The sequence below is a fragment of the Urocampus carinirostris genome, chromosome 2 (assembly GCF_059441175.1).
Source record: "Urocampus carinirostris isolate Australia breed hairy pipefish chromosome 2, RoL_Ucar_1.0, whole genome shotgun sequence".
NCBI classification, from domain to species: Eukaryota; Metazoa; Chordata; class Actinopteri; order Syngnathiformes; family Syngnathidae; genus Urocampus; species Urocampus carinirostris.
The window spans coordinates 46,408,770-46,434,329 of NC_142350.1; the positions used below are offsets into that span (position 1 = coordinate 46,408,770).

Here is a 25,560-nt window from a genome sequence, read left to right on the forward strand (position 1 = left end):
GCCTATATCCGAGTGTCGGGCTTCAATTGGTGTCCTCTCACGTCCGTCTACATTTACTACGACAGCTTGCGCCAATGATGCTGGGGGGTGTAAACGAAAGAAACTATTTGGTTGTCTAAAAAAACGCTTTACTCGAATAGCAATGCGATTGTCTGTGTCTAATAACGTGTTTTGATACGAATTCCGATTTAATTGTTGAAAATTCTTCAGCAACTGTAAAAGCGGACTACATTTACATATGAGTGACATTCCACTGCACGTTCCGACCAATCACATGGGACGGCGGGCACACGACAGGGGGCAGTCCCAGCCAATGGTTGACAGAAGTGGGCGGGACAAAGGCTGGGCGAGGTTGACAGGACGGAGACGGGGAGGGGGCGGCCAGCGAGCCAAGCTGCAAGCAAACCAAAGCAGTTCACAACAAGGGGAAGAGGAGGGAGAGAAAAAAAGGGAAAAAAAGAGAATAGTAAGACAAAAATACGCTAGTTTAGCCTCGGTGGGGGTGCATTTTCCCAGATCGCCCGCCCCCTCCCTGTAGAAGTGGACGGCGTGCGAGGAAGCGGCTAGCTAAGCGCTCCGTATGGACGGTAGATCATCTCCACAACTCGCAGCCGTTTAAATCCGAAGAAGAGGAGGAAAGAAAAGAAGAGAGGACCGGGGAGGTTCTGGTTCGGCGTGGATGTGATGGATGAATGCGCCAGTCGGCGGCATGTTGGCCCCCACCTAGCTAAACAGGTAGACGGACGCGTCATGGGCGCCTTTTAAATCGGCGTGGCCAGCTAGCAAAAAACGGAACCGTTTACGGTACTGGCTCCGTCGAGACATGAGAACACCAACGTCGGTTCGGTGTGTGCGCTACCAGGGGCGTGCCCGGGTTTGGGCTCCGGTGCTTGCCCGGGGCATGGATGTGTAACTCGCCAGAAGAAAAAAAAGAAACATCGAACCTCTTTGGTCCTCTTAACATTTCTGATTCAGTATCAAACTTGAACAGCTCAGTTTTGAATCAACAATGTCCATTTTGACGTAGAGGAGTCGTTCTGTATATAAGCCGAGGAGAGTGCGTAGTATCCGGACTCCAGTTGTAATCGAGGCCGTGGATGCGCCGGAGGCCTCATTAACTCTTTGGGTGCCGCGCCGCAGCGCTCATGTAAACAAACAAGCACGGGAAGCCACCGAGGGGGAATTAGACCGAGTTCGAAGACAGGAACCAGAATTTGGACCACGATTCGTTTTATAGGACACAGTGGATCTAAATGTAATTTATATGAGGTGATATTTTTTCCAAAATGGTATCCAAACACAACATCAACGTTTCTCCAAAGCCAACTGTGAAGGATGGGCAAGATGAAGAACAAGTCAATATTTTTGGACCTCAATTTCTTCTAGAAGAGACAATTTCTTTTCAATTTTAATTTGGGAGAACCCTCATCATTTTTTTTAGCTGCACCATGTTCTCATCAGAGAATCGGCAGTACCTCCGCCAAGGACTAAGCATGTTTGGTCAGTCTCTGTTTCATTTCTTCTCTAATTGCTCCTTATATAACTTAATAAGACGGTCTGTGTCTGCTGTCCGTCTACATTTCCTTACATAACAAATGAAATACAAGATAGAATAGAATTGTTTGTATTGATAATGAATAGTGTGTAGTGTACATTGTTTATAACGGATAACTACCCAGGTTTTATTGTTTACAAATGGAATAAATGTGGCACTCCTGAATAAACATGTGATAAAATGCTTTAGAGAGAATAAATAAGATTAATAAAGAGAATGTTACCATGTATTGGCAATGTTTGCAAGGTAGTTCTTGTAGATTTCCTTAAGTTGTGAATGCATCAGAAGAAACTAGTGCAATGGCAATAGCATTAACATTCTGATAAAACAAGAATAAAGAAATAATACTAGAACAAAAATATTACTATACATAGATAGGATATCTACTTTTCTGGGTCTAGTGAAGGAATTGTCCGCCTGTTGGTCTTTCTAAGAGATGTGCAGTGTCTGCCACTGAGCAGCAGGTCAAAGAGGGGGTTTCCAGGGCAAATTGAGCCCTTGATAAGATTGCAATGTCCTCCAGACTGGGTTAAGAGCAGCCTGTGATTTTCTGTGCTGTGTCGATGACACTCTTTAAGGTACTTCTGTCTGCTGCCGTGCTCCCAGCATACCAAAATATAATGCTAGTATGCGCTTCATTGTGTGTCTCTCAAATGACTTTGACGAACTAATGTTTTTATTCACCACCAACAAAAATCGTTTATATGTTCTTAGGTTTTGTAATTTATTTGTAAGTGTCTAGCCTGGGCTCAGCAGCAAATTTGGGAAACCTGTTTTGATATGTTTGGCTACCAAAAATAGTATCGTTATTACTATGAAATGCTCACTGATTTTCCCAAAAAGAACTCAAACTGACACACCCATTGCTTTATTATGTGATATTCCAGACAGTTTGTTTTTTCTCAGATTAAAACTCAGATTCCAAATAGATGACCCCTACCCCCATCTGTGTTAAGATTGTTGATAAAAGTGATGCATTTACTTGCAACTTCTTTTAATGTTCATAACTCAATACATATTTTTTAAAGATGTGTTTCCCGATTAAATTACATTGAGTTGCAATCAGTTCCGGAAACAAAATATGCCAATATTTTTGGAGGGGGGAAGATATTTATGAGTTTATTACTTGGTGATAGAATACATTTATAGTCAATTGGTTAATTGTTTCTGTAACATTTCTGGGGTTTCTGCATTTACAAAGTAAAATAAATCAATTGAAAATTGTCCTAGGATTTCTTTGAGTACCCTCAATTTGAAAATTTCAGTTTGTATTACTTCTCTCTGCAGTGTGGACCAACGTGGAGCCCCGTTCGGTTCCGGTTTTCCCCTGGCATTCTTTGGTGCCCTTCCTTGCCCCCACGCAATCAGATGCCGCCTGTCAGCCGGGGGAGGGGCAGCATCCTGTCAATCACCCCCATGCGGCCACTCCCAAGACAGGTCTGATCATCTCTTTTCCCCTTTTGTGTATTTTTATTTCCTTATCATTCTGATGTGACTTTTTATCACTTGCAAATAGGTTGATTTAAAACTTCCCCCTTTCCACTCTAGATAGTTATTTTTGTGTGTGGTTCACGGTAATTAGAATACTGAGTCGCATTGCCGTTTAATCTTTGTTATTGTGCCATTTAGTTCTTACTTGTATGTTCTTGTTGAGGGAGATGCTAGAAACTAAACTAGTGAGATAGCTAGCTGGATGGACAGTCTCCTAAGGTATATTACGTATATTACTGCCAGCCTATTTAATCCCATTACTATATAAATAACATTGACAGCACCAAAAGTTACAAAAACTGACCAGGATTCATTGGCTGAAAATGATTGTGGGATTTAAGTTTGAATGAGGTATATATAACAAAAAAAAAATCAAATAATTGAGCCCTGAGTAACATTTGCTGTGTAATGCAAGTCAGAAAATCACTCCCTTACTTGGATCAAAATGCAATGTTGAGAAAATTGGGGGCACACACAAATATATGAGTCTACCCTATTTATTTGTGTATAACGTGTACTATTAATTTCTGATTAAAAATTGGTCTAAAATTTTGTTTCACTTTTTCTCAGCTTAAACTAAGTAAGCATTGTAAGTGACAAACCTTGACAGAGTAAACTATGAACACAATACCAACAAGAAATTGATAATATATAGGTGTGAATGAGCGAGCGAGTTGTCTGTCCCTGTGTGCCCTGCGATTGGCTGGCAACCAGTTAGGGTGTCCCCTGCCCACTGCCCGATGATTGCCGGGATGGGCTCCAGCAACCCCGCGACCCTACTGAGGAAAAGCGATGCAGCTAATGAGATGAGATTTATTTAATGTCCTTCAAAGTCCAATTCATCACCAGATGCACCAAAGAGTTATTTCCCTCATCATGCTTTTTTGTTTATTTATATTTTGAAGACAACATTGTGTCTTCATTCTCTAAGATTCGTTTCTGGTACTGTGAATAAAAATAGTTGATGATGAGATAAAATAAAATCACTTTTCGTGTGTCATCTGGTGATCAAGTGGTTAGGATTCAGTGCTCTCAGAGCCGCGATCCAGGTTCTATTCCTGTTGCATCCAATGTTTTGCGATTACGGTCAGCAATATTTTCAACTCATATTTCACTAATGCAATAATATACTACCGTAAAACCTCATGAATAACACGCACCCATATCATGAGTCGTTTTTAGGTTAATAAAAAAGGTGATCTACATGAATAAAAACATACAGAGTAATCAAAACAGCCCAAAAGATCATCCGCTGCTCTCTGCCCGAGTCTAGAAAACATTGTCGTCTTGCGATAATTGTAGAAGATCCATTAGCATTTTAAGACAATTTCCACCCAGACCACTACCTCTTTGACCGCTACAGGTTCCTCAGAACAAGGACAAACAGGCTCAGAGACAGCTTCTCTCCCCAGACCAATCACCACTCTAAACAAACACATAAAGCTGTATAACATATCTTGCAAAAATATATGTTTTTCCTATTTTTGTTGTTGCTGAATAAAATTGTGAATACACTATTGCACAAAACTGTAAAAAATACATGTATACCTTGTGAACTTATATATATTTATATATTATATACTTTTTTTAATTACTGCTAATGATTTTGTTGCACTTATTTTCATTGCACGATTGTTACAATACACTTTTTATTGCATTGTAGGTCAGTTTTATAAGCACAACAATGTAATTATTTTTTTCTTCTGCCTATCTTTCCTGATAGACCTTTATCTTTTTTCTCTTCAAAGTGTTAATTACAGTGCCATGTCTAATCTCTTTGCATATACTATTCTATTTTATTTTAATAAACACAGTAAATGAAATCTTTCTATTCCAACTCTTTTGGGGGAGTCAACTGTACGGTTCTTGGTGTCTGGTTATTATCCCATGATCTCATTCCCAAAAGTATTATTTTTATTTTGGTTTTCTTCGCAAAGTATTATTTCACATTTCTTCTCAGATATTCAGGCGGGATCAGGCCCACCACCTGAGCCAGCTGAGGTCCCCCAGACTTTGGAGAGAGGACCCCCGACTCGGCTCGCTGCTCCAGAGGAGTCGGAAAAGGAAAAAGTGGACGCAGAAAGGGAGCGGCCTGACAGTGAGACAGAGAGTGACGTGGACGATCTGTACGTTGCCTTTAAGTCAAGTCACATTTATTCGTAAAGTCCTTTAACACAAGTTTGTCTGAGTAAACCCAATAGTGAATTTTAATAGTGATCAAATGTGAGAGTTTGTTCTTGAAGTAAACTTAGTTAGATATGGGGACTGGTGCTAGAGCTGAGTTGAGCAAGATCAATAAGCTCAACTCTTTCTGGTTCTCTCTACTGTCTTGGAAAAATTCCTCTACAGTGGAAGTCCGGGATACAGCATCCCTGCCAAAACGACGTTTTCAATTTTCTGTGTGGAATATAATATTTTTGGCCACCTTTGAAGGTATATTTCCCACAATTTTATGTCAACGGCAAATTATTTAGTGTCCAAAAACGTAAAAAAAAAAAATCTAACTTTCCTGTGTTCAAACGTATGACGAGTTACATTTTATAAGTTACATTTTGCTATTGGTTTTGGCACGACATCATGAAAACACAGATTATTGGCCTCCCACATTGCCTTTCTCTGTCTTCATTCAGTTCATGTTCACCCAGGTGCATGTTCTTAACTTAGTCATTCAGTAAAGTCGCTCTACTTACACAAGTGGTAGCAGGATGCACATTTGCTCAAGAGCTCCGACACTACATTTGAGGCTCCCTTCAAGTTCATCGTGGCCTTTCATTTGAAACCTGCTTTTGTTTGTGTTCGCCATCATCAAAGGCATCCTCCCAATTTAGCAATTAAGAGTGACGGTGATTTATAAGGAGCGCTTCAAAGATGTTGGTAATTAGTAGACTTGTAGTTATTTGGGAGTTATTTTGATGTTTGTACACTCATGCAGTATAAGCTTCTGTTTTTATCTTTTTAGTTAAAAAAATGACTGACAAACACTATAAATCATAATATCTACGTAGAAATGTTTCTCAACCTGTGGTAAATGTATTAATCTGGTTGTGTAACCCAAAACCTTTCTTGCGGTCTCGTGTAAGAGATTGAATGTCATTTTTACATCTGAACACATTGGCAGAAAAAAAATGAACACGAACTAAAGCTTCTCTTTTTCCATTGGGCGCTATTATCACATGAAAGGCAGCAGCTTCATTAGAGAATGTTAAATGGAGCGTGTTTATTATGAAATTCACTCTTTAATTTTTAAAGGTGTAATCTGTAAATGGGTCCCAATAAAAAGCATATATTATTATATGATATCGATTTTACTGTCCACTTTAGTAATTTGAGTTTCTTTCTGCCGTAGCTTCCTCCCTGGCGTTGTGCCTGAGCCACCCCTCTCTACGTCTCCTGTTAAGCGACGTACGCAGTCTCTCAGTGCGTTGCCCAAAGACGGAGACAAAAGCAGCCCTGGAAAGGTAAACTTCTCTCTTAATACTTTGTTGTTTTTGGCATTTTATTTTTTTCCCCAGTTTTCATCCATATGCAAGGTTACAGTCAATACAAAATACACAGCTTCACAATATAATTGAAATGAAAATAGAAAAAAAAGAAAAGAGCTGATGGTGAAAAGGCCTAAGTTTAGCTTGTACCCGTCTCCTCAACTGTCCTGACACTTTTCACATGAGTATATTTAAGGAACAGAATTATAAGGGTGATGATTATAACATCAATCCATTATCTGCACCTCTTATCCTCAGTAGGGTCTCGGGGGTGCTGGAGCCCATCCCAGCTATCTTTGGGCAGTGGGCAGGGGACACCCTGAACTGGTTGCCAGCCAATCGCAGGGCACACAGGGACAGACAATTCACTTGCTCATTCACACCTAGGGACAATTTGGACCGGCCAATTAACCTGACATGCATGTTTTTGGTATGTGGGAGGAAACCAGAGTGCCCGGAGGAAACCCACGCAAGCACGGTGTAGAACATGAAACCTCCTCACAGGACATTTAATCTCATGCGCTCAGAACTGTGCAGCACACGCCCTAACCACTGCGACGCCGTGCTGACCCATAATTATAACATATAATGAATTATTTTTTTTCTAATTTTTATATTTTTTTCTGTACTGTATAGTTTGCCTCTTAGAGTGCAACTAATTTCGTTGTAGCAACACAATGATAATAAAAGTGATTCTGACTCTGATAATAACATGGTATTCCCCCAATAAATAATAAAAAAAGATCATGGTTCTTTGTTCGGCAAGGTGGTTAACCAAAATCTTGGCCGGGCAGCAGGATCTCTTAGTGCTCTGATTAGCTCAGCCGCCATTTTTTTCAGCCGTCGATTCAATGTTGATGTTCCCATGCCGACAAGTATCACTCCATTGAGCGTAATGATCGGCAGATGGACAGTCTCTGAGTCCACCATGTCCAGGAACGCCAGACACTGAACGCCAGGAACGCCAACTGTCTGACACATATCCTGACAAAAAAGTGTCTTTGTGTCATGCTATAATTTTTTTCAACTCTTCTGGTATCATATATTCTATCATTTGCACTGAATGCACAATTCACAAATTCTCTGTAATCCCTCGCGACTTTGCGCTTCGTACTTTGCTGCCTCAGTGCACCCTGAGTTGAAAATATTCCGCGATCCATTATCCCTGATTGTATATTGCTGCAAGCATTAGCTGGCAGATGGCAATTTTGTTAGACCTAGCGGCTCACTTTTGCTGTTTTTTCCGCCCAAATTGAAGTGCTCTCGTACGACCGCGATCCATTATCACCAATCCCATATTCCTGCAAGCGGAGACCAGGAAAAGTTACTTTTGTCTGGGGCCGTGCTGTTCCGGTTCTGTCCACCAAAAAGTTAACTGCACTTGTGCGGCCACAATCACATATTGCTCGGGGGACCCGCCGTAGTTACTTTTGTCCGGAGCCGTGCTGTTCGGTTTCGCCTAAGATGAAATGCACGGTTGTGGGCGCGAGCCACAATTCCTGATTCACTATTGCTAAGAGCAGGAGCTGAGCGAGCAAGATTGTGTCCTAAAGACCGTTTTCATTGAGGAATGTTAATTAAACCTCTTAAAACAATATTAATGGAGGATAAACTCTACACTTTAAATATTTTTGCCCGTCATTTTTAGAGGGAGAAGGATCACATCCGACGGCCAATGAACGCCTTTATGATCTTCAGCAAGCGCCATCGAGCCTTGGTGCATCAGCGCCACCCCAACCAGGACAACAGGACTGTGAGCAAGATCTTGGGAGAGTGGTGGTATGCCCTCGGACCTAAAGAGAAACAAAAGTACCACGACTTGGCCTTCCAGGTATATTAGAGACACTATTAAATCTGTATTAGCACATCCTCTACAGTAGATGGAATATTTTCATTTGACTAAATATTGGGTCTCCTATCTCAGGTAAAAGAGGCCCACTTCAAGGCCCACCCAGACTGGAAGTGGTGCAACAAAGACAGGAAGAAATCCAGCTCTGAAGTTCGCGTTGTACCCGGCTGCAAAGACCTCCGTGAGCGGAGCATGTCCGAGTCTACAGGTTGGTTTCCTAACACGCTTAAAATGTATAACTGACAACCTTTCTGGAATATTCCTTGTTTTATTTCTGTTATAAAGAGCCCCATTCTGTGGAGATAAAGGGAGTTGTGGGTCCAGGTCTCTCCAGTTTGACTGAGAGAACTCAAATAGCAGAGGGTCATTTGAGCCAGCTTACACGTCCCAGGGCCTTCTCGCAAAGTGCCGTGCACAACATGGACAGGGGCGACCGAGGAAATCCACAAGCCCTAGCGGAACTGGCACAGGTTTGTTTTGTGTATTGTTACCCAATGCAACATCTGTTGCAGCCTGGAAGGGACATTACTTGTGAAGCACCTTCTCAAAGTTTCTTGTTTTCCTGTTGCTAAGGGTTTTGAGTTGAGTCCTTGCCTGGACGCATGTTTCAGATCAGGCGACGTTGTAATTATGGCCTATGCAGTCCTACGTGACATATTGTGATTAAGAGTTTTGCAAATAAATGTGACTTGACAGGTGATCATTTGGTATATCAGTAGAATCCCTGAGAAATGACATGATTCCGTTCTGAGGTGGGGATCATACGGTTAAATTGTCATATAGTAAGCAATAAAAAAACAATGGGGATTAACTATTGTGTTCGAAACCCTCCAGTTAACCTGGGTTAAAATGATGTGTATTTTATATACTAAAATCAGTCACAAAATAGTACCATACGGCACAACAGCTCATTGGGCGCTTGTGCCCACCAACTATCTTACAAGTATACAAGTGTGTGTATTAAAAAAAAGCTGGGGCAGGAGTTTGGTTGTAGTTTATTTAAGTATTTATCACATAATGGAATTAAAAATGGCAAAATTAATGAAACAAAAGGGAGAGGGATGGGCCTCACCGGGCCCAAGACACACTACAGGAAATGGTGCCCCTATGACCCGTGTAGTTAAGGAATGCAACCAACCATATGATTGAAGGAACTGTACGGAAATTGAAACCCTTAGTCCTCCTTGCAAGTTCAAAATACATTAATATTTCTCTTCTCTATGTGAATGTCTACTAAGTTTAAACTTATCACTATGGGTGCTGTAATCCAGTGGTGTACTCTAATTAGTGACAAACAATGTATCGAAATGTATTTTTATTCTTCTTTTTTTGGTGAAGATGTGTGGAGATGGAGGCAGCCAGTTTTCCAGCCACGCTCCAGTACTGTCGCAGTCCCAGCGAGGCGTCAGCGAGGATATGACTAGCGACGAGGAGCGCATGGTCATCTGTGAGGAGGAAGGGGACGATGACGTCATCGGTAAGAACGTTTCTCTGTGGTTAAATGGTGATCATGTTTTATGATTAGATGAGACCGTTCAGTGCCCGAAATGAAAGTTTGATTTTGTTGCATTGAATGCAAAGTGTAGCTGTAGTGTATTTTCTTCTCCAGAGGACCCTTATCCCAACAGTTCCATTGACCTCAAGTGCAAGGAGCGAGTGACTGACAGCGACAGCGAGAGAGGTTCTGGTGATGAGAGTGCCCACAAGGTAAGCCGTCAAATGCCAAAAATGTTTTTTAAACATTTCTCCTCTATTTCTTCTGTTTCTCAAAAGAAATATTGGGGGGAGGGGATAATATATATATATAAAATATTATTCTTATACAGAATAATTCATGATTTCAACACCACCAAATAAAACAATATCGTAAACCTAATTTTTCAGGGACGAGAGATGAAGATTTCCTTTTGTTTGAGTTTTTCCTTGCCCACATGTTGGTTTAAGATCAGGTAATGGTGCAATTGTAATCCTATGCAGTCCTTTGAGACATTTTTGTGATTAAGGACTATACAAAGTAATGTGACTTGACTTTACAGTAACCCATTGCTATAACGCGGCTTGCCTTTCAAAACCTCTCTACTTCACATAATTGCCTTGTGGGTTTTATTCCGCTTTCTTCTAACTAAGAAGTTTTTTAAGAGTATTTGCTTAATGAAATATAGGTTAAGTGTACAGGACTTTTATCCATCCAACTCTATTCTTTTCTCTAAATCATGTTCTCTCTTTCTCGCTTTCTTGTTCTCTTTTGCGCTTTCACTCTTTTTCTTGCCCATTTTCTTTCTCTATTTCTCTACTTATTCCTCAATATATTGTTTTCTTTCTTGCTCACTCTACTTTTCCCTCACACTTGTTTTCTCTCTCTGTTGCTTTCTCTTGCGCTTTCTCTTTATCTCTTCTTAAATTCTCCCTTAAGCTATCCATTTTTTCCTGATTGCTATCCTTTTCTCTCATTCTTGCCTCTCTCTCTCTTTAGTTATGTTCACACTTCAGAACTTAATGCTCATATCCGATGTTTTTGTGAGATCGTTCACATTACCAACTAAATGCAAAACGATCTTCCTGAGTGAAAGCGCCACAACTGTCATGCTTGCACACAGAGGACATGTGGTGTCACACGCAACACACTCATGTTTGCGTAAGTACTCATGGATGTTAACAGCGCAACAATGTCCCCCAAAGTTGTTAATTAAATCCAAAACCCCACTTTCTCCCATTGAATGCTGTCTGTGCTGTGGGATTGGAACGTAGATAATGTTAACTACCACTAGAGAATACTATCGCTTTAAGAATGAACTCAAGCGGCATGTTGTAAATTAGCAATGCGATGTGTGCTGTTCCATGCTTTACAAAATAAGCAAGAGTTCATCCTCCATGTGTTTGTCCGCCGCAGTTGTTGTTTCTCCACTTCCTGCCGCCTGATTATAGGCCAAATAGTGGTGTTCACAGCCTATAAATGATGTGCAGGCCGCTTGCATGCGTATCAAGTGTTCACACAGCAGTCAAATTTCACAAGATCGGATATGTATCAGATTTAGGACAACATATGAAAGTGGCCTTGGTCAGGTGTGAAAAAAGCAGATATGTGGCATTTGGACGGAATTTAACAGATCGGATACAGGCTGGGTTCGTGCAAAAACAAAATTCCAATTTCTCTGCAGTATGAACCTAGCCTAAGTCTCTCTCTTGCTCTCCCTTGCACCTTGTCTCTCTCTCACTTTTCCTTTCTCTCTTCCAACCTCTCTCTTTTCCCCTTTTCTCTCCACCAACTCGTTCGCACTCGTTCTCCTTTCTCTCTCTCCTTTTTGCACTTGATCTCTTACAACTCTTTTCTCTATTTTTCTTTATTTTTCAATCTCTCATTCAAACTATCACAGGTACCGTTTGGACTTAGAAAGAAGTTGAGGTTGCTGTTTTTGAATAAGAATAGTTTCTTAAGTTGCCAAGGATGTCTCAGTACCTGTGAAGTTTGAGTAATTCCTGAGTTCAGAAGAGCTCAATCTGTGTTTTCTTTCCTCCGCAGCGAATCTTCACTCCTGTCATCTGCTCCACCGCAGCCACATCTTCCTCACATCATGGGAGAAGCCTGTCCCTGTCTTCCTACCCCGCCAAGCGCTACGATGACGCAAGAACGGCCTTTTTTCCCGAGCCTCACAAGAGGAGAGAAGGAGACGCTAAAGATGCTTTTGGAGCTGAAACAGGAGCGCTGCACGCTTCCCCTCTCCCAATCTCGCAGTCGTCCAGCCCATCGGTGATCGCTGCATCGCATTCGCATCTCGGTGCCGTGCGGGTCGCATCTACAGTTTTGACCAATGTGATGCGGCCCGTCATTAGCACACCGCTCCCTATTGTGAGCAAACCCAGAGAAGGTGCAGCCTCGTCCAGCCCGCACCCTTCCGAGAGGAAACCTCTTACAATCCAGCAACCGCAATTTCTGATCGGTTCGCCCCCAGGAAGTGGATTTTCAGCGGCAGTGCCCGGTGGTTACTCCTCTGCCCCATCACCTGGGGTGGTCACAAACTTAGTGCTGGGAGGGTCTCTTTCACACCAGCCCGCTGTGCAGCTTATAACTTCCCAGCCGCAGCCCCCGTCCTCCAACACTCACTCCAACGGACCCCTTCCTCTACCCCTGCTACAGCCTCAGTTCCTCCCGGCATCCTCCTTAGCACCACCCGGGGGTAAAGCCATCACACAAGTCCAGTACATAGTCCCCACCCTTCCTGCTAATCCCAAGAGCCCCCCGCAACAGCTTTGCCAGCCTTCCGGTATCTTCAACCTTCCTGCAGCTCCGTCCACTCCAGTGGCCAATGGGAAGCAGCAGGCTCATAGTTCGCTTGTGTGTTATTCGTCCAGCCCGGGAAATCGAGGTGAGCACTAAGAATGACACTTCAGTATACTGTATTTTCCCTACTATAAGGACCACAAAATTGAGACTTCAGTAAAAGCTCTTGTGTTTCCTTATGTATAAGTGTGGAGCTCTTTGTACACTTATGGTATGTATTAGAGCAATGGTTGATCAGTCAGTACGTGTTCCTGACTAACATTGCCAAACAGTGCGTGGAACAGGAATTGAACCCTGGTCACAGCAGTGAGAGCGCTGACACTTGACCACTATACCACCAGTGATACAGATGACACATCCACCTGTGCATCAATAACATTGTAATTTAATATGTATACATACACAAAAGAGCTTGTGTAGTATTTTGTTGAAAGATTTTCTGTTTACTGTTTCGGTCTTGCAACGTTATTGACGCACAGGTGAAGATGTGAAAAGACAGTTTAACTTATGAAAATGCAGAATATAATACACTATACAAATCAATGTTTCTGGTACCGTTAGTAAAAAAAAGTCTGATAAGTACATAAGCTCTAATTTCAAATGTCACTGGTGGTCTAGTGGTAAAGTGTAGGTGCCCTCATCACCACAAGCCCAGTTTGCATTACATGCATTGCGGTTTCGGTCAGCAATGAATATTGCTTTTTGGTACTTCAGTATACCGTAAAACATTGTATAGTAATGCTCACCTAGCATTACCACTTTTATCTGCCATATTCTTTAGTATATAAGGTGCAATAGTGCGTCATTTTCAAATTTCTGACCAATTTGGGGTTTTTAGGTGCGCCATATAGTCCAGAAAATACAGTATATATTTTATGGCAGTCTTTTGACTTTCACAATTCAATCTAATTTTGTGAACGCGTGCAATGATGGTTCAACACGATTATCAGTCATTTATGCTTTTATATACGTGGTTATTTTTGCTCTGCTCAGTGCAAACACAGTCCCCAGTGCTCCAGGGCAAAATGGTTGTCCCCATGGCAACGGTCCGCACCACGCCGGCTCCCCCTCAGCAGTTTCCTATCGTAGCCCCGTCTCTTCCTGTCCAGAACGGCGCTCAGCCAGGAAGCAAGGTTTGCCGGTTTGCCTGTTATTTTTTTGTTTGTTTTTCCCCAAAATCTTTTATGAGCTCACAATAACACAGATTGTGATTTGGGGGTGTCACTTTTTCATGTTTAGATTATCCAGATCGCACCCATGCCAATGGTCCAGTCGCAGCTGCCTCAGGGTGGGGCAGTTCACCCTGCCAATACCTTCCCTGTCACAATGGCTACCGCTGCCATTGTGGCTCCAGGGCCCGCCAACCATTCGCCGGCTGTTTTGCTGCCACCTCCCACTAACAGGTAGAAAGAGGAATTATCAAAGAGATGCATTTTATTCAGTAGACCCCTAGGATAACATATGAAGGTGGGGATCTCAAATTGCCAGTATATCAAGGGGATAGAAATCTATTTTAAATAGCTCTGAATCCCTGATTCCCCAGGTAAACCTCAACATATTAAAATAGTATATAGTAAGTCCTACTCACAATATACGCATATAAGATTAAATGACATTCTACATAAATATACCTATCTGAAAAGGAAAAAGGATATTTTATTTACCTTGGTGTGTTGTGACTTGAGCTGGTACAAAGTTAGAACATTTTCACATATAGTGTGGCTATATGTGTGCCTTCTTAGTGTTTATTGATAATTGCAAGCTTTCATAGCGCATAAATATAGTAAATATAGTAAATCGCTTACACAATCTTCTGAGCTGAATGAAGCGTTAAAATGGCATTGTGAGGGATATTTGAGCCAATAGCTTATATCGGCGTTTTCACCATGCCCTGATGCAAGCCGAAAACAGACAAGGTATTATGACCTTGCCCAACATCAGAAAGACATCTTAGAGACTTAACGTGTCATATGCACAAAAGCAGCAATGTTTTGGGGATTTTGTGAAAAAATTGTTGTTGGATGAAGGGCTGAAAAAAATCTGTGAAGTGAAAATGTCTTAATGATGGGCCGTCATATCTCAGAGGTCTAGTATTTCAGTTTATTAAATACTAGGAGGACAATCAAAGCATTGTATTGACATGTTTGTGTTTCATGCACACTGTGTGCACTTTTCCAGCAACACATTAGCGTCATGACGTGTTCACACCCCTGGCAGGAAAATTGCGTCAAATCGCCGCATTTATTTTTTCTTCAATGGAAGTAATTTGATCCAAAATAGGCATGTCTTTGTCCAGTGTTTTATTGTCAGAGAGTCTGTACTGCGGTGACCTACCAAGATCAGGAAGCAGGATTTTTTTCAGGGAATCAATGTATTTGTGTGGAGGGGAAAAAAGAGAAGTTTGAGAAGCTCTATTCTGGATTCGTTACTCATGCTGCTTGTGGCCTGTCCACCCCCACTCGTTGCCTCTCATCTAGACACCCACACGAGCATCCTCCGCACAACTTCTCTTTTTGTTCTTCCTTCCTGTATTGTTCCAGGTCACCCCTCAACGTTTTTGACTAAAAGTTCCCTTAAACCAGTGTTTGACAAATAGTGGGGCGCGCCAAGTTTTGACTCTTTCAGTAAAGCAGCAGGCATTGTTGACATCATATACAGTGGTACCTCTTACTGATTTAACTTGTTCTGGGAGTAGCTTTGTAACCTGAAAACTAAGTAGTGACCCATTTTGAATGTAAATGCGCTAACCCGTTTCAAGCCCTGCAAAAGTACAGTATATTTTCTTCCTAAATCATAAAAGAGCATCAGAACATGAAATAAAACATGTTAAAATTAGATTACCGCACAATAAACATAAAACAAGGGGCACATAATGTAAAAAGAACAAAGAATAAAGGAAATTTAAAAATATTCATTTACCTTTTTTTGCCTCGCGTTCTTTGAAAAACTGATTAAATGACTTCTGCGTTTGCATTATTTTGACAATCTGCCTGAAATGCGCGAGGCAGATATCATAATGAACGATAGCCTGACTTATCAACACTTTTTCCAGGTGATTCCTGTCCACAAATTCCGAGACATCATGGAATTTCGCTAAAATGTTTTGAATATGGGCTGATTGAATGCGTCCTGCTCCCCCCTATCTTGCCGAAAACTCCTTCTCCTTGTCGTCTTTGATTCTTAACTGTGACAGTAACACGAAGAGCATGCTGGGTTCACGCATGCGCACTGGTTTGCCAGGCAGATTTTAAGCGATAGCCTGTTTGTTTACATTCAGGAAGCTCTGGGAGTGGCTAACAACTGTGTACTGTACTATATTCTTTACTTCGTATCCTATAATGCCTTTGTAACTAAAGGCAATATTTTCCCGTTATGGTACTTTGTAACCTGAAACCTTCGTATGTAGAGACATTCGAAGGTAGAGGTACCACTATATATAATATCAGCACAGGGGCTGAGATTTGCTGTGTTCTTTTTTCAAGAGTTGTGTATTGAAAATCATGCTCATTGTGCCCATTAATCCAGACATCATCTTTGATAAAAAAAATACATACCGCTAATTCTTTTATATATTTTAGTTTTTTTAAATGGTGTCCTCTCAATTAATGTTGATGATTAGTTTGAATGCATTATCATTTATTGATTTCAACTCATTTTATTTTTAAGTAACATCTAGTTTGGCATTGTCAGACAAAAAATATTAAAAGTTTAATGATTTGTTTATTATATTAGAACCTAAAATGCATTTTAAATCTTTTCTATGACAGTCATCAAGCTATTCTTTCTTGTAAGGTGATCGATATTTCTTTCTTTTTTTAATTATCTTATATGTTAATCAGAAAACGGTATTATGCATAAGTATACACTTTTTTTAGACAAATTACACTATTTTTGGTGGCGCGGTGGTCGGGGTGGGATAATACTGGGGAGGGCGTGGAAGGTTTTCAGGTTACAAAGTACCACAACGGGAAACTATTGCCTTTAGTTACAAAGGCGTTAGAGGTGCTGAGGTTTTGAATTTTTCCTTGCCCGCATGTTGGTTTAAGATCAGGCGATGGTGTATTTGTAATCCTGTGCAGTCCTTTGAGACATCTTGTCATTAAGGGCTATACAAAGAAATGTGACTTGACTTGACCTATGAGGGCCATGACAAAAAGTAATTGGGAACCACTGCCTCAAACGCAGGATCACGTACGTGCAATCAGCCCCGTCGTCACTGGCGTTGGCGTCTACCGCAGCGACTTCCTCGTCCTCTGGCCCCGCCCAGCCGACGCTGCCTCTGCAAGGCTCCGCGTACGTGCCTCCTTCTTTAGCCACCCTCGGCTTCACCGCCATCCCGCAGCCTGGACAGACGCTGGTCCAGCCGCTCATCACGGGTCAGTGCCTCATTTTACATTTTCACTTCACTGAAATAAAGTATCTTGAGTTATACTTGTGGGTCACTTGGTTGGAGTTGAAGGGTGATACAGTTACATGGGGGTTAGGCTAAACCCAAAGCTCCCTTTTTTCTTTTGTTTTAATACATTTATAAACACTTGCATAGTTTTACATTTTAAATAAGGACATCTTCTGTGGGTGCAGAAAATAGTTTACAAAGTTGGATATCAGTAATAATCATGAGTTGATGAAAGAACCTTTTAAGGCTGTCTTTTTGCCGGATTGAAAATTAGGCCATAAACTACAGCAGCAGCATTTCCTTAAGAATCTCGCGTGGCACTTGAAAAATCAGAGGGGCAGAGAGACAAATAAGAACAATGACTGGTGGATATATAAAAACAATTTTAAAAAGCAGCAAGAGAGAAGCTCGGCCCGGACATAATGAATGACAGTTTAGGCACGAAATTTGGGTCTGGCTCGGGCTTAAGATTGGGAATTTAACCCGATTAGTGGTGGTGCGTGCGCTGTCACTTAACAGGGTTCCCGCAGTTCCTCGAAAAGTCTGAAAAGGCATTGAATTCCAGATTCTATATACGATTTTAATTGGCAAGAAAATGTCTTTTATCCAATTTTCCAAAGTCTTAAAAATTTAAATTTGTTGTGAAAGGATAGTGGGATGTTGTGAAAGGATAGTTGGATTGTGGACTCATTCTTAAGGATGGGCTGGGCACCCGTATGATGCGGCAGGGGTAAACCAGTGAAAGCTGTTGGGCCCTGCTGTTGAACAAAAGAGTGTGTTGTGTCACCCTGACCCGAGTGACATGGCCGCTTTCTGGTGTCCCATTTCATCTGGAGGGACGAAAGCATGACCAACTTAGGTGCCAAGGTGCCTAACTTGTTTGGGTGTTTGGGCGTTTGGGTTGGCCATGGTCCAAAAATGTTCGTGTGTGGGTTTTTTTTGCTATTTTTTTTCCTTTTTATTTTCTTTGTTATTGTATGTGTTTGTCTTGCTGTCGGTCACCCCTCTTGAGGGATATGACCATGGTAGAAAGATAGATGGATACAAATTTAAGCACATTGATAAGATTTATATTTGTTTGAACTAAAAGATTTTGTGACATTTAGAGCTGCACAATTAACCGAAATCAAATCGATCTCATGATGTGACGTAGTGCGATAGTGTAACCGCAAACCACTGCGTTTTTTTCAGGGATTCATAGTTCCCATTTGTTATTTGATTGAAGGAGTGTTTGGCCTACATCGGTAGGTGTATTGCTGCCAGCCATTATTGCAGCCCTTGCACAAATAGCCACCGGAACGATCGGCACAGCTCGTAGCTTTAGTGGCTCGCCACATTGAAAATCAATTCATTCATTAAATCGGACTCCAAGGAAAGTCAGGAAAGCGCAAGGAAAAGCCCATCACTAGCGGGTGCTGCCTGGATTTTTAGCATGTCTGGGAATTGACTGAGGCGGCGTCAGAAGGGAAAGCTGACTGCTAGGCTAACAACTCTTAAGCCACCCTTGCCGAACATGGCTAGTCACCAATACCAGCTCCATTGCCCATGAAACGGACAACTTGGATCGACTACTTATGGAAAACTGCTACATTTGTGACTCTTGTATTTTAATCATCACAAAGACCTTGCAGAAGTCGCGGCTATCCAAGGCTAGCATGTAGCTAGCCAGCCTCTCTCAAAATCGTTTTCTTACACTTAAAGGAATAGCCCTCCAAATTCATTGTACTTTTGTATAATGACAATAAAGACCATTTATTCAATTGCAATTCTGTTTTTATTTGTACATTTCTGGGGGGGGTTGTAGCCCATCCCAGCCATGTGTATTTATTTTTACTGAAATTTTAATTATTCTATTAATCAATGATCCGCGTTACTCCACTTTCAGAATCACTGTTTTGTTTGGTGTAGGACACTTCATTTATAATCTGTGTCCTCCCATATGCAGGACAAGCGCCTCTCTTAGCTACCGCGCCACCCCAACAACCTCCCACCTCCGGCGGCCAAATCGTCACGGCCGTTTACCCTCCTTCGCAGAGTGTCACCCTTGCCACTGGGGTGGTCTCAGTAGCGGCCCCGCCCCCGACCGCCACCGTGTACTCCGTTTCCAGCGCCTCTACTGTTTCTGCTCACATCGTGGCCAAACACGTGACACCCCCTGCCGCAGTAGTCGTACCGCAGCCTCATCCGGAACGCATCCTGCCTGCAGACCGAGTTGCCGGCAGGCCGGCTGAGAGGCAGAATGAAGTGCCCGTGACGTCGGAATGCCAGCAGCAGGGCGCTTTAAGTAGCGGCACAGCAGCGCATCCTAGTGGAGCAGTTCTTCTTGCAAAACCCTGCAGTCCTCCACTTCAGATCCAAACACCTGGTAGGTCATTTTGGGAGAAGTATAGACTCATGTAGCGTGGGATAGAAATGTATACTAATTAGCTCTAAAGAATGTTCAGATAACCTAGTACAGGGTGTCCCAAAAATAAACACATTTGAGTAGCTGAAAACTAAATTATGTATCCTTTTTTTTTAGACAACCCATCGAAGCGAAGGATGGTTGCCAGACTATCCTTTGTAGAAATGGCTTTTATTCTAAAATGCTACTGGAAGTATAAAAATGCAGTCGAAGTGCAAAGACACAGGAGGGAGTTAAACATAAAAAACACTAACACGACTTATCCGCACTCGAAATAGAGATAAGTTTGACGATGATGGAGCTGTTCAGGCCGCAGATAACAAATTAAAAAACATTATAAATAACTGTAAAGGGAAAATTTTGATTTTATTTTCCTTTGGTGTGAAAATGCTTTGAGCTGGTCGAGCGAAGTAACGGGTTCACATGGGGACGATATGGCTTCAAATTAAAACTGCTTTTGAAACTTCCATCTGTAAGGATTGTCCAAAGGTTTAATCGCCTCCTTATTTTTAAGAATTGTCTAGATCTTCAATTGATTACAGCTTTGCAACTTAGTCAGGGTTGCGATCAGCGTGCCCTCGTTGTATTTCCTGTTAATCGCAAGGTTAGTGTCCATGGTTGTCATGTTTTTAAATACATACAGTTAAAAAATACTGTCTAACTAAAGCACATACAATTTTGAACTGAACAAAGAAACAGAAAGGCATTGTGGGCGGTAGTTCAGCCAATAGCCTATCTGTATTTCAACGCTACCGTGAGGCACACCAATAACACATCATAATTTAACATGGTGTCAACCTGAATCAGACAGGAATCTCAGAGATATACTCTAACTCTACAAACACACAAGCACCGCAAATTTAGAATTTGATGATCTTTTTTTAGACATAAAAAGTAAGTTGTTGATGTTGTATAGTGAGGAAAACGCCATAAAGAGAGTCCGAAAAAAACACTTTGAAGTGAAAAGAGGGATGTGATATTCCAGGGCCCATTTTAACTTCAATCTTCATTAAATTATGATTTTTACATTCTATTTAGCATCCAGCACACCCAGCACCCTGAAGATGAGCCCGCTCCCAAGCAGGCCCCCCCAAAAAGTCAAGGCCACACTGGCAAGCATCCCGGTGGGCAGCTACGAGGCCGGGGGTCGCGGCAAGGAACGAGAAAGAGAAGCCCCCTCCTCCAATAGTCACTTCTCTTTTGACGCGGAACCGGCGGCACCTGCCACCGCCTCACCCGCTTTGCATTCGGCGGATGAGCCTCCATCCTGCGACAACACTGCAGAAACCAGCAGAGAGGTACTCAAAGTGGTGGTGTGTATTATTTAGTCCGTCACCCCTATTAGCCTGTGATCAGTCTAATAACTGTCAGCCCGATAATTATGATGTACCCGCCCTCAGTTAGTAACTAGTGTCGCATCTGTGATGATTAAAAATTCTGCAGTAGCATTACCTAGCCTATTTTATCACTTTTTCGCAAGGGATGGGAGAGCTCAAGCTCAGTTGCATGGCACAGGAAGTGTATGATTGTACGGGCTTTTGAATTTTAGTCAGTACAGTACATTGAGTTTCATTTTGAGAATGGTTTTGTCGCACTCCAGCGAGTGTCTTAATCGACACAATGTGTTCCTTTTCTTTACTAGACATTTCCCCACTGATTTTGCCCAGATTGCAATCTTACTCCATAGGGGCAGTGGGAATCTCGTTCAGCCATTCATGCGCATCACAAGTTGGATGGCGAGGCATCTGATACCGAAGAGAGTTCTAGTTACTATTAAATTCCTTCATTTACCAGAAAATTAATTAATATCAAAACATACAGTTTACCAAATTGTTCGAATTAGTTATCTGACTCCATTAACCGAACACGACCTACATTCACTCAACAATTTATGCGTGCTCGTTTCTTGAGGAAAAAGATGAACAGGAAAGCCGACATTTTCACACGGGGGCAGATTTAATTTCATTAACAATTTAACTAAGTGTACTCCATTGAAAACGGACAAATTAGTCTCGTTGGAGTCTCTGGAAAGCCCTCTTCCGAAATCCTTTGGCTCTCTCCTATTCACTGTCTTCTCCCTGCATAATGGCGTGCCGACTCCTCCCATGGGCGTGCCAAGGAAGCACCCCCCTGGGCGTCACGATGTCTGGAATACTCTAAACAACACCGAGCGTCATCAGGGCCTTTCTGCATCTGTATGTGCTGATTATCTTATCAGCCTCTCGTCCCGTTACCTCCGTTCCCGTGAACAACATTTTCACCAGGGTGCCCTGACATTGAACTACAGCCCAGCCAGTGAATATCTTTTGCATTAAATGTAATTTGTATTCGATCGTATAAAATCCTTTACAGTCCAATGTAGAAAATCCTTCACCAGTCAGAGTACTTGGCGGAAATTGCGTCATCACCTGCTACATGCCCCCACGATGCTTTGTCAAAGTTCTAAGCCAGCTGCGTGGCGACCTATCCAAAGTCGCCGCCTACACCCATCATCTTTGTGAAAAAGAATAAGCCGGATCTTATTGTAATTTGCAGTTTTTGAAATGTAGAAAAAAAGTAGCGGCTTGTAGTCCGGAATTTACGGTAATCGAATACGCAATGGATTTGGGAAATATAGGCAAATTGAATCCTCAAAAAGCAGTAAAACCATGCTTTGTATCTTTTTTAGGCTGGATGGAAGGAATCCGTCCCTTCCTCCCCTCCACCGTTAGCCACCGAGACCCCCCTGCCTCCCCCACTCACCGACAAAGACGGGCCGGCGCCCAAGAAGATCAAAGCCCGCCCACCGCCGCTTAAGAAGACCTTTGATTCCGTGGACAAGTGAGTGTTTGAAACTAGGGTTGCAACGAACGACTATTTTAATAGTTGACCACTCACCGACTATTGACACAATTGGTCAAATAATCCGATGATTATAATATTTTTCTTAAATTTAGCATGCCGTTGATTTATGTTGCAAATGATCATAAGTAGAAGAAAAATGGGTACAATGCAACTTTTTTTTAGATTACAGCAGACTAAATGCCCTATCTAAAACCAATTGGTGACAGTGCTTGGTTAGTAGAGACATCAATCCATATACAAACCTCTGTCTATTTTTTTATCCCTTTAAACCAAGTTAAGGTTCAATAGCAGCAGAACAGTAATGTGCATTTTGTGAAGTACATTCAGTGGTCAACTACAAAGTCCGTAACAAAATAACGTAACGATTCTCAACATTTTAAAATCCAAACTATTTAACAACTGACGTTTGTTCTTTGGACTGCATTAGAGGTAAGATCAGGCCTGAAAAATCCAGCCCGAGGGTATAGAAGCCTGAACCAGCCCGAACCCGACCAATTAACTTGATTTAAAGGACTAAGCCCGAAGCAAACCTAAATTTTCATATTTTATTTGTGAGGACTCGGGAGGAGGACGGAAGGGTAATTTAGGCCAACTCCGCCTGTCATTAAAACCGTATTGGCTTGACTGTTACTTGAATCTTACCGAGGCGAGTCAGACTCTGTTGCATTCGACTCTTCTCTGTTGATACGCAAGGTCTCCTGTGCAAACTTTACAAGTACTCTTTTTATACACCGTATCCAGGTTAAAATGCTTTTCAAGTATTGGTACGCGTACTTAATGCTGACGTCGTCATCTCTTTATGATAGCGCTAAAGACAAAGACACCACTGCGCAAAAGCGACTTTCAGCAGAGATTATATTCATGTGGGATGCCTCGGCGTTGGAAAAACGTGTCTGGCTACAAAAATTGACAATTGAATTCATTTTCAACTATTTCCATTGTCTACATCGACCAATTGTTGCAGCCCTATTTGAAACATAACATCTGGAACGGCCTGTTATATACTTTTTATTTTATTCCTATTTTATTATTTGTGCGTGCTGGTCGGGAAGGGTTCTGTCGGAGGTGTATTTCGAGGAGCGCTTCGCCGAGCTGCCCGAGTTCCGGCCCGAGGAGGTTTTGCCCTCCCCCACGCTGCAGAGTCTCGCCACCTCGCCACGCGCCATCCTGGGCAGCTACCGGCGCAAGAGGAAGAACTCCACAGGTGGCTTCTTCTTTTAAAGATTTACATTTTTTGTGGGGTCTTCGGATATAGGTGTCACTCTTGCAGTAGGCCCCTTGGATACACCATGAATCCATTCTGAGGTACAGGTTAAAAATGGATATGGCAAAAATTCATGGGAATAGAAACCTATGCTACTTAGCTAATGCAATCCTAACTCCCAGCATCTCAAATAAGACAGTAAAATAATAAAACAATGTCATCCCTGAAGAGGGATAGGACGCTTAATACCGACAACAATGGTGACCAGATGATGAAGTTGCTGTATCTGAGTCAGATCAGGAGGCTCCTGTGACTGGTTACTGTGGAAACAGTTCTATCTGTTTAATATGAGGGTGCAAACCTCTGCCCAAAAAAAGCAGCCTGGAGAGGAATATGCGCCACCGGGCTGTACCTACCCGAGAGACACCATAGGAAGTGGTGTGAATCATGACATGTGATATGGAAAGTACTTACATAAAATGTACATGTATAAAATAATAATATACATAAATTATACATGCAAAGGAGAAATGACTTGAGCTGGTATAGTGGCGTAGCAAGTGGATGCAGAAGGGGTGGAAACAGCCTAGAATGAAAATGTATCAGTGCTGATTAGTATCATATAAAACACTTAAAATTTTGTATAATTGATTATCACACACTCATAATTCCATTGCAAGGGTAACAATGCATTTGCTTCTTTATTATTTTCTGATCACCATAAACATTGTTTCCATGGTTATCATGTTTTTTCTTCTCTCTTTGGCATCACTGCAAGCCTTGGAACCTATAGTGAATAAGTACATTACAAAAATGCAGTACTGTATCGCAAATTATTTACAAAGTGCAACAGAATCGGAAATGATTGAAGACAGAGAGGTTTTGTGGGAAGTAGTTCAGCCAAAACATATCAGCGTTTTCGTGATGCAAACTAATACCAGACCAGCATTTTATATCATGTCGACCAACAGTTTCTTTGTATTTATTTATTATCTGTAGTGTAGTGGTTAACATCTTCTCACTTTAGCATTACTTCAAGTCTTCAAACCCTTAGGGCCCGATCACACAGCCGTTTGCGGCTGAATCACGGCCAGAAATTTCTGCCTGTGAGGCGGATGTTATTGGACGCTTTGAGATCGCCGTACAGACGAGATACAGCAGTCCTTAACACACGGTCGGAAATTCACGCGCGGGTGGCAGCGCGAAAATGTTTTGCGCTGCTCAATTCTTTAGAGCGTGGGTACACAGCCTTTCACGGGCGTATCGAGGCTGAACCACGGTCAGAAATTTCTGGCCGTGAAGCAGACGCTGTTGGGCGCTGTTGGACGCTTTGAGACCGCCATATAGACGAGATACAGGAGTGCTTTACTCGCGGTCGGAAATTCACACGCGGTTGGCCGCGCGAAAAAGTTTTGAGCTGCTCAAAACTTTAGACCACGTGTTAACCGCGGGCGGCACACGAGGTAATGACGCGGAAATGACGCGGAACGACGTGCTCTGGCCGCGGCCAGGGCGTGGTTACACATGGGTAGGACGGGAAATTTCAGCGGGTCATTGTGGGTGGAGCATGGTAATAGCATGTTCTGCGCCTGTATCGCGGTGTTATTACGTGAAATTAGCGTGTTACGCGTGTGACGGTCAAACGCCTTTCTCCGCGTATATACAGCGCGATTTGCCGAGCACACGTCAGTTGTGCTCGAGACGTCAAGGGGTGAACATGGATCCCCGTCACCGTAGTGACCTCGTCTTAATCCATTTTTATTTCTTGACATTTCTTTTCATTTCATAACAAGATAATAAAAATCAAAATGAAAAACTATTACAATAATAACATATTGGCTTCTTCGGTGCCATAGCTTGAAATCTTGATCTTCACGGGACTGTGTCTTGAGCGGTTATGATTTCTACAGCCCGGTGTTGTGCCGAGAAATGCATCCCTGCCGAGATTTGCATCCCCTCGCTACTACAACCACTTTTACCTCGTTTTATCTCACTTTTATATCATTTTTAGGGAATGTAATGGCGAACATATAACCAAAACCACTTCGTCTTGCAT

The 25,560-nt window shown here is 42.1% G+C and overlaps 1 protein-coding gene across 4 annotated transcripts in view; it reads left to right on the forward strand.

Annotated features, from left to right (window-relative positions):
* cicb (capicua transcriptional repressor b) overlaps positions 1 to 25,560 on the forward strand; it is a 63,000-nt gene that overhangs the window by 33,266 nt on the left and 4,174 nt on the right. Inside the window, exons 3-18 of one of the 4 annotated variants that reach the window (XM_088326764.1) lie at positions 2,843 to 2,992; positions 5,007 to 5,172; positions 6,393 to 6,504; positions 8,177 to 8,359; positions 8,453 to 8,585; positions 8,663 to 8,847; positions 9,716 to 9,854; positions 9,987 to 10,084; positions 11,898 to 12,741; positions 13,650 to 13,789; positions 13,896 to 14,059; positions 16,842 to 17,032; positions 18,998 to 19,417; positions 20,495 to 20,769; positions 22,125 to 22,276; positions 23,353 to 23,504. In XM_088326764.1, coding sequence (XP_088182890.1) covers positions 2,843 to 2,992; positions 5,007 to 5,172; positions 6,393 to 6,504; positions 8,177 to 8,359; positions 8,453 to 8,585; positions 8,663 to 8,847; positions 9,716 to 9,854; positions 9,987 to 10,084; positions 11,898 to 12,741; positions 13,650 to 13,789; positions 13,896 to 14,059; positions 16,842 to 17,032; positions 18,998 to 19,417; positions 20,495 to 20,769; positions 22,125 to 22,276; positions 23,353 to 23,504 — 3,504 coding nt within the window. Of the gene's footprint in view, positions 1 to 2,842; positions 2,993 to 5,006; positions 5,173 to 6,392; positions 6,505 to 8,176; positions 8,360 to 8,452; positions 8,586 to 8,662; positions 8,848 to 9,715; positions 9,855 to 9,986; positions 10,085 to 11,897; positions 12,742 to 13,649; positions 13,790 to 13,895; positions 14,060 to 16,841; positions 17,033 to 18,997; positions 19,418 to 20,494; positions 20,770 to 22,124; positions 22,277 to 23,343; positions 23,505 to 25,560 lie in introns of all 4 variants that reach the window. The other 3 variants (XM_088326763.1, XM_088326766.1, XM_088326765.1) reach the window with 3 other exon arrangements.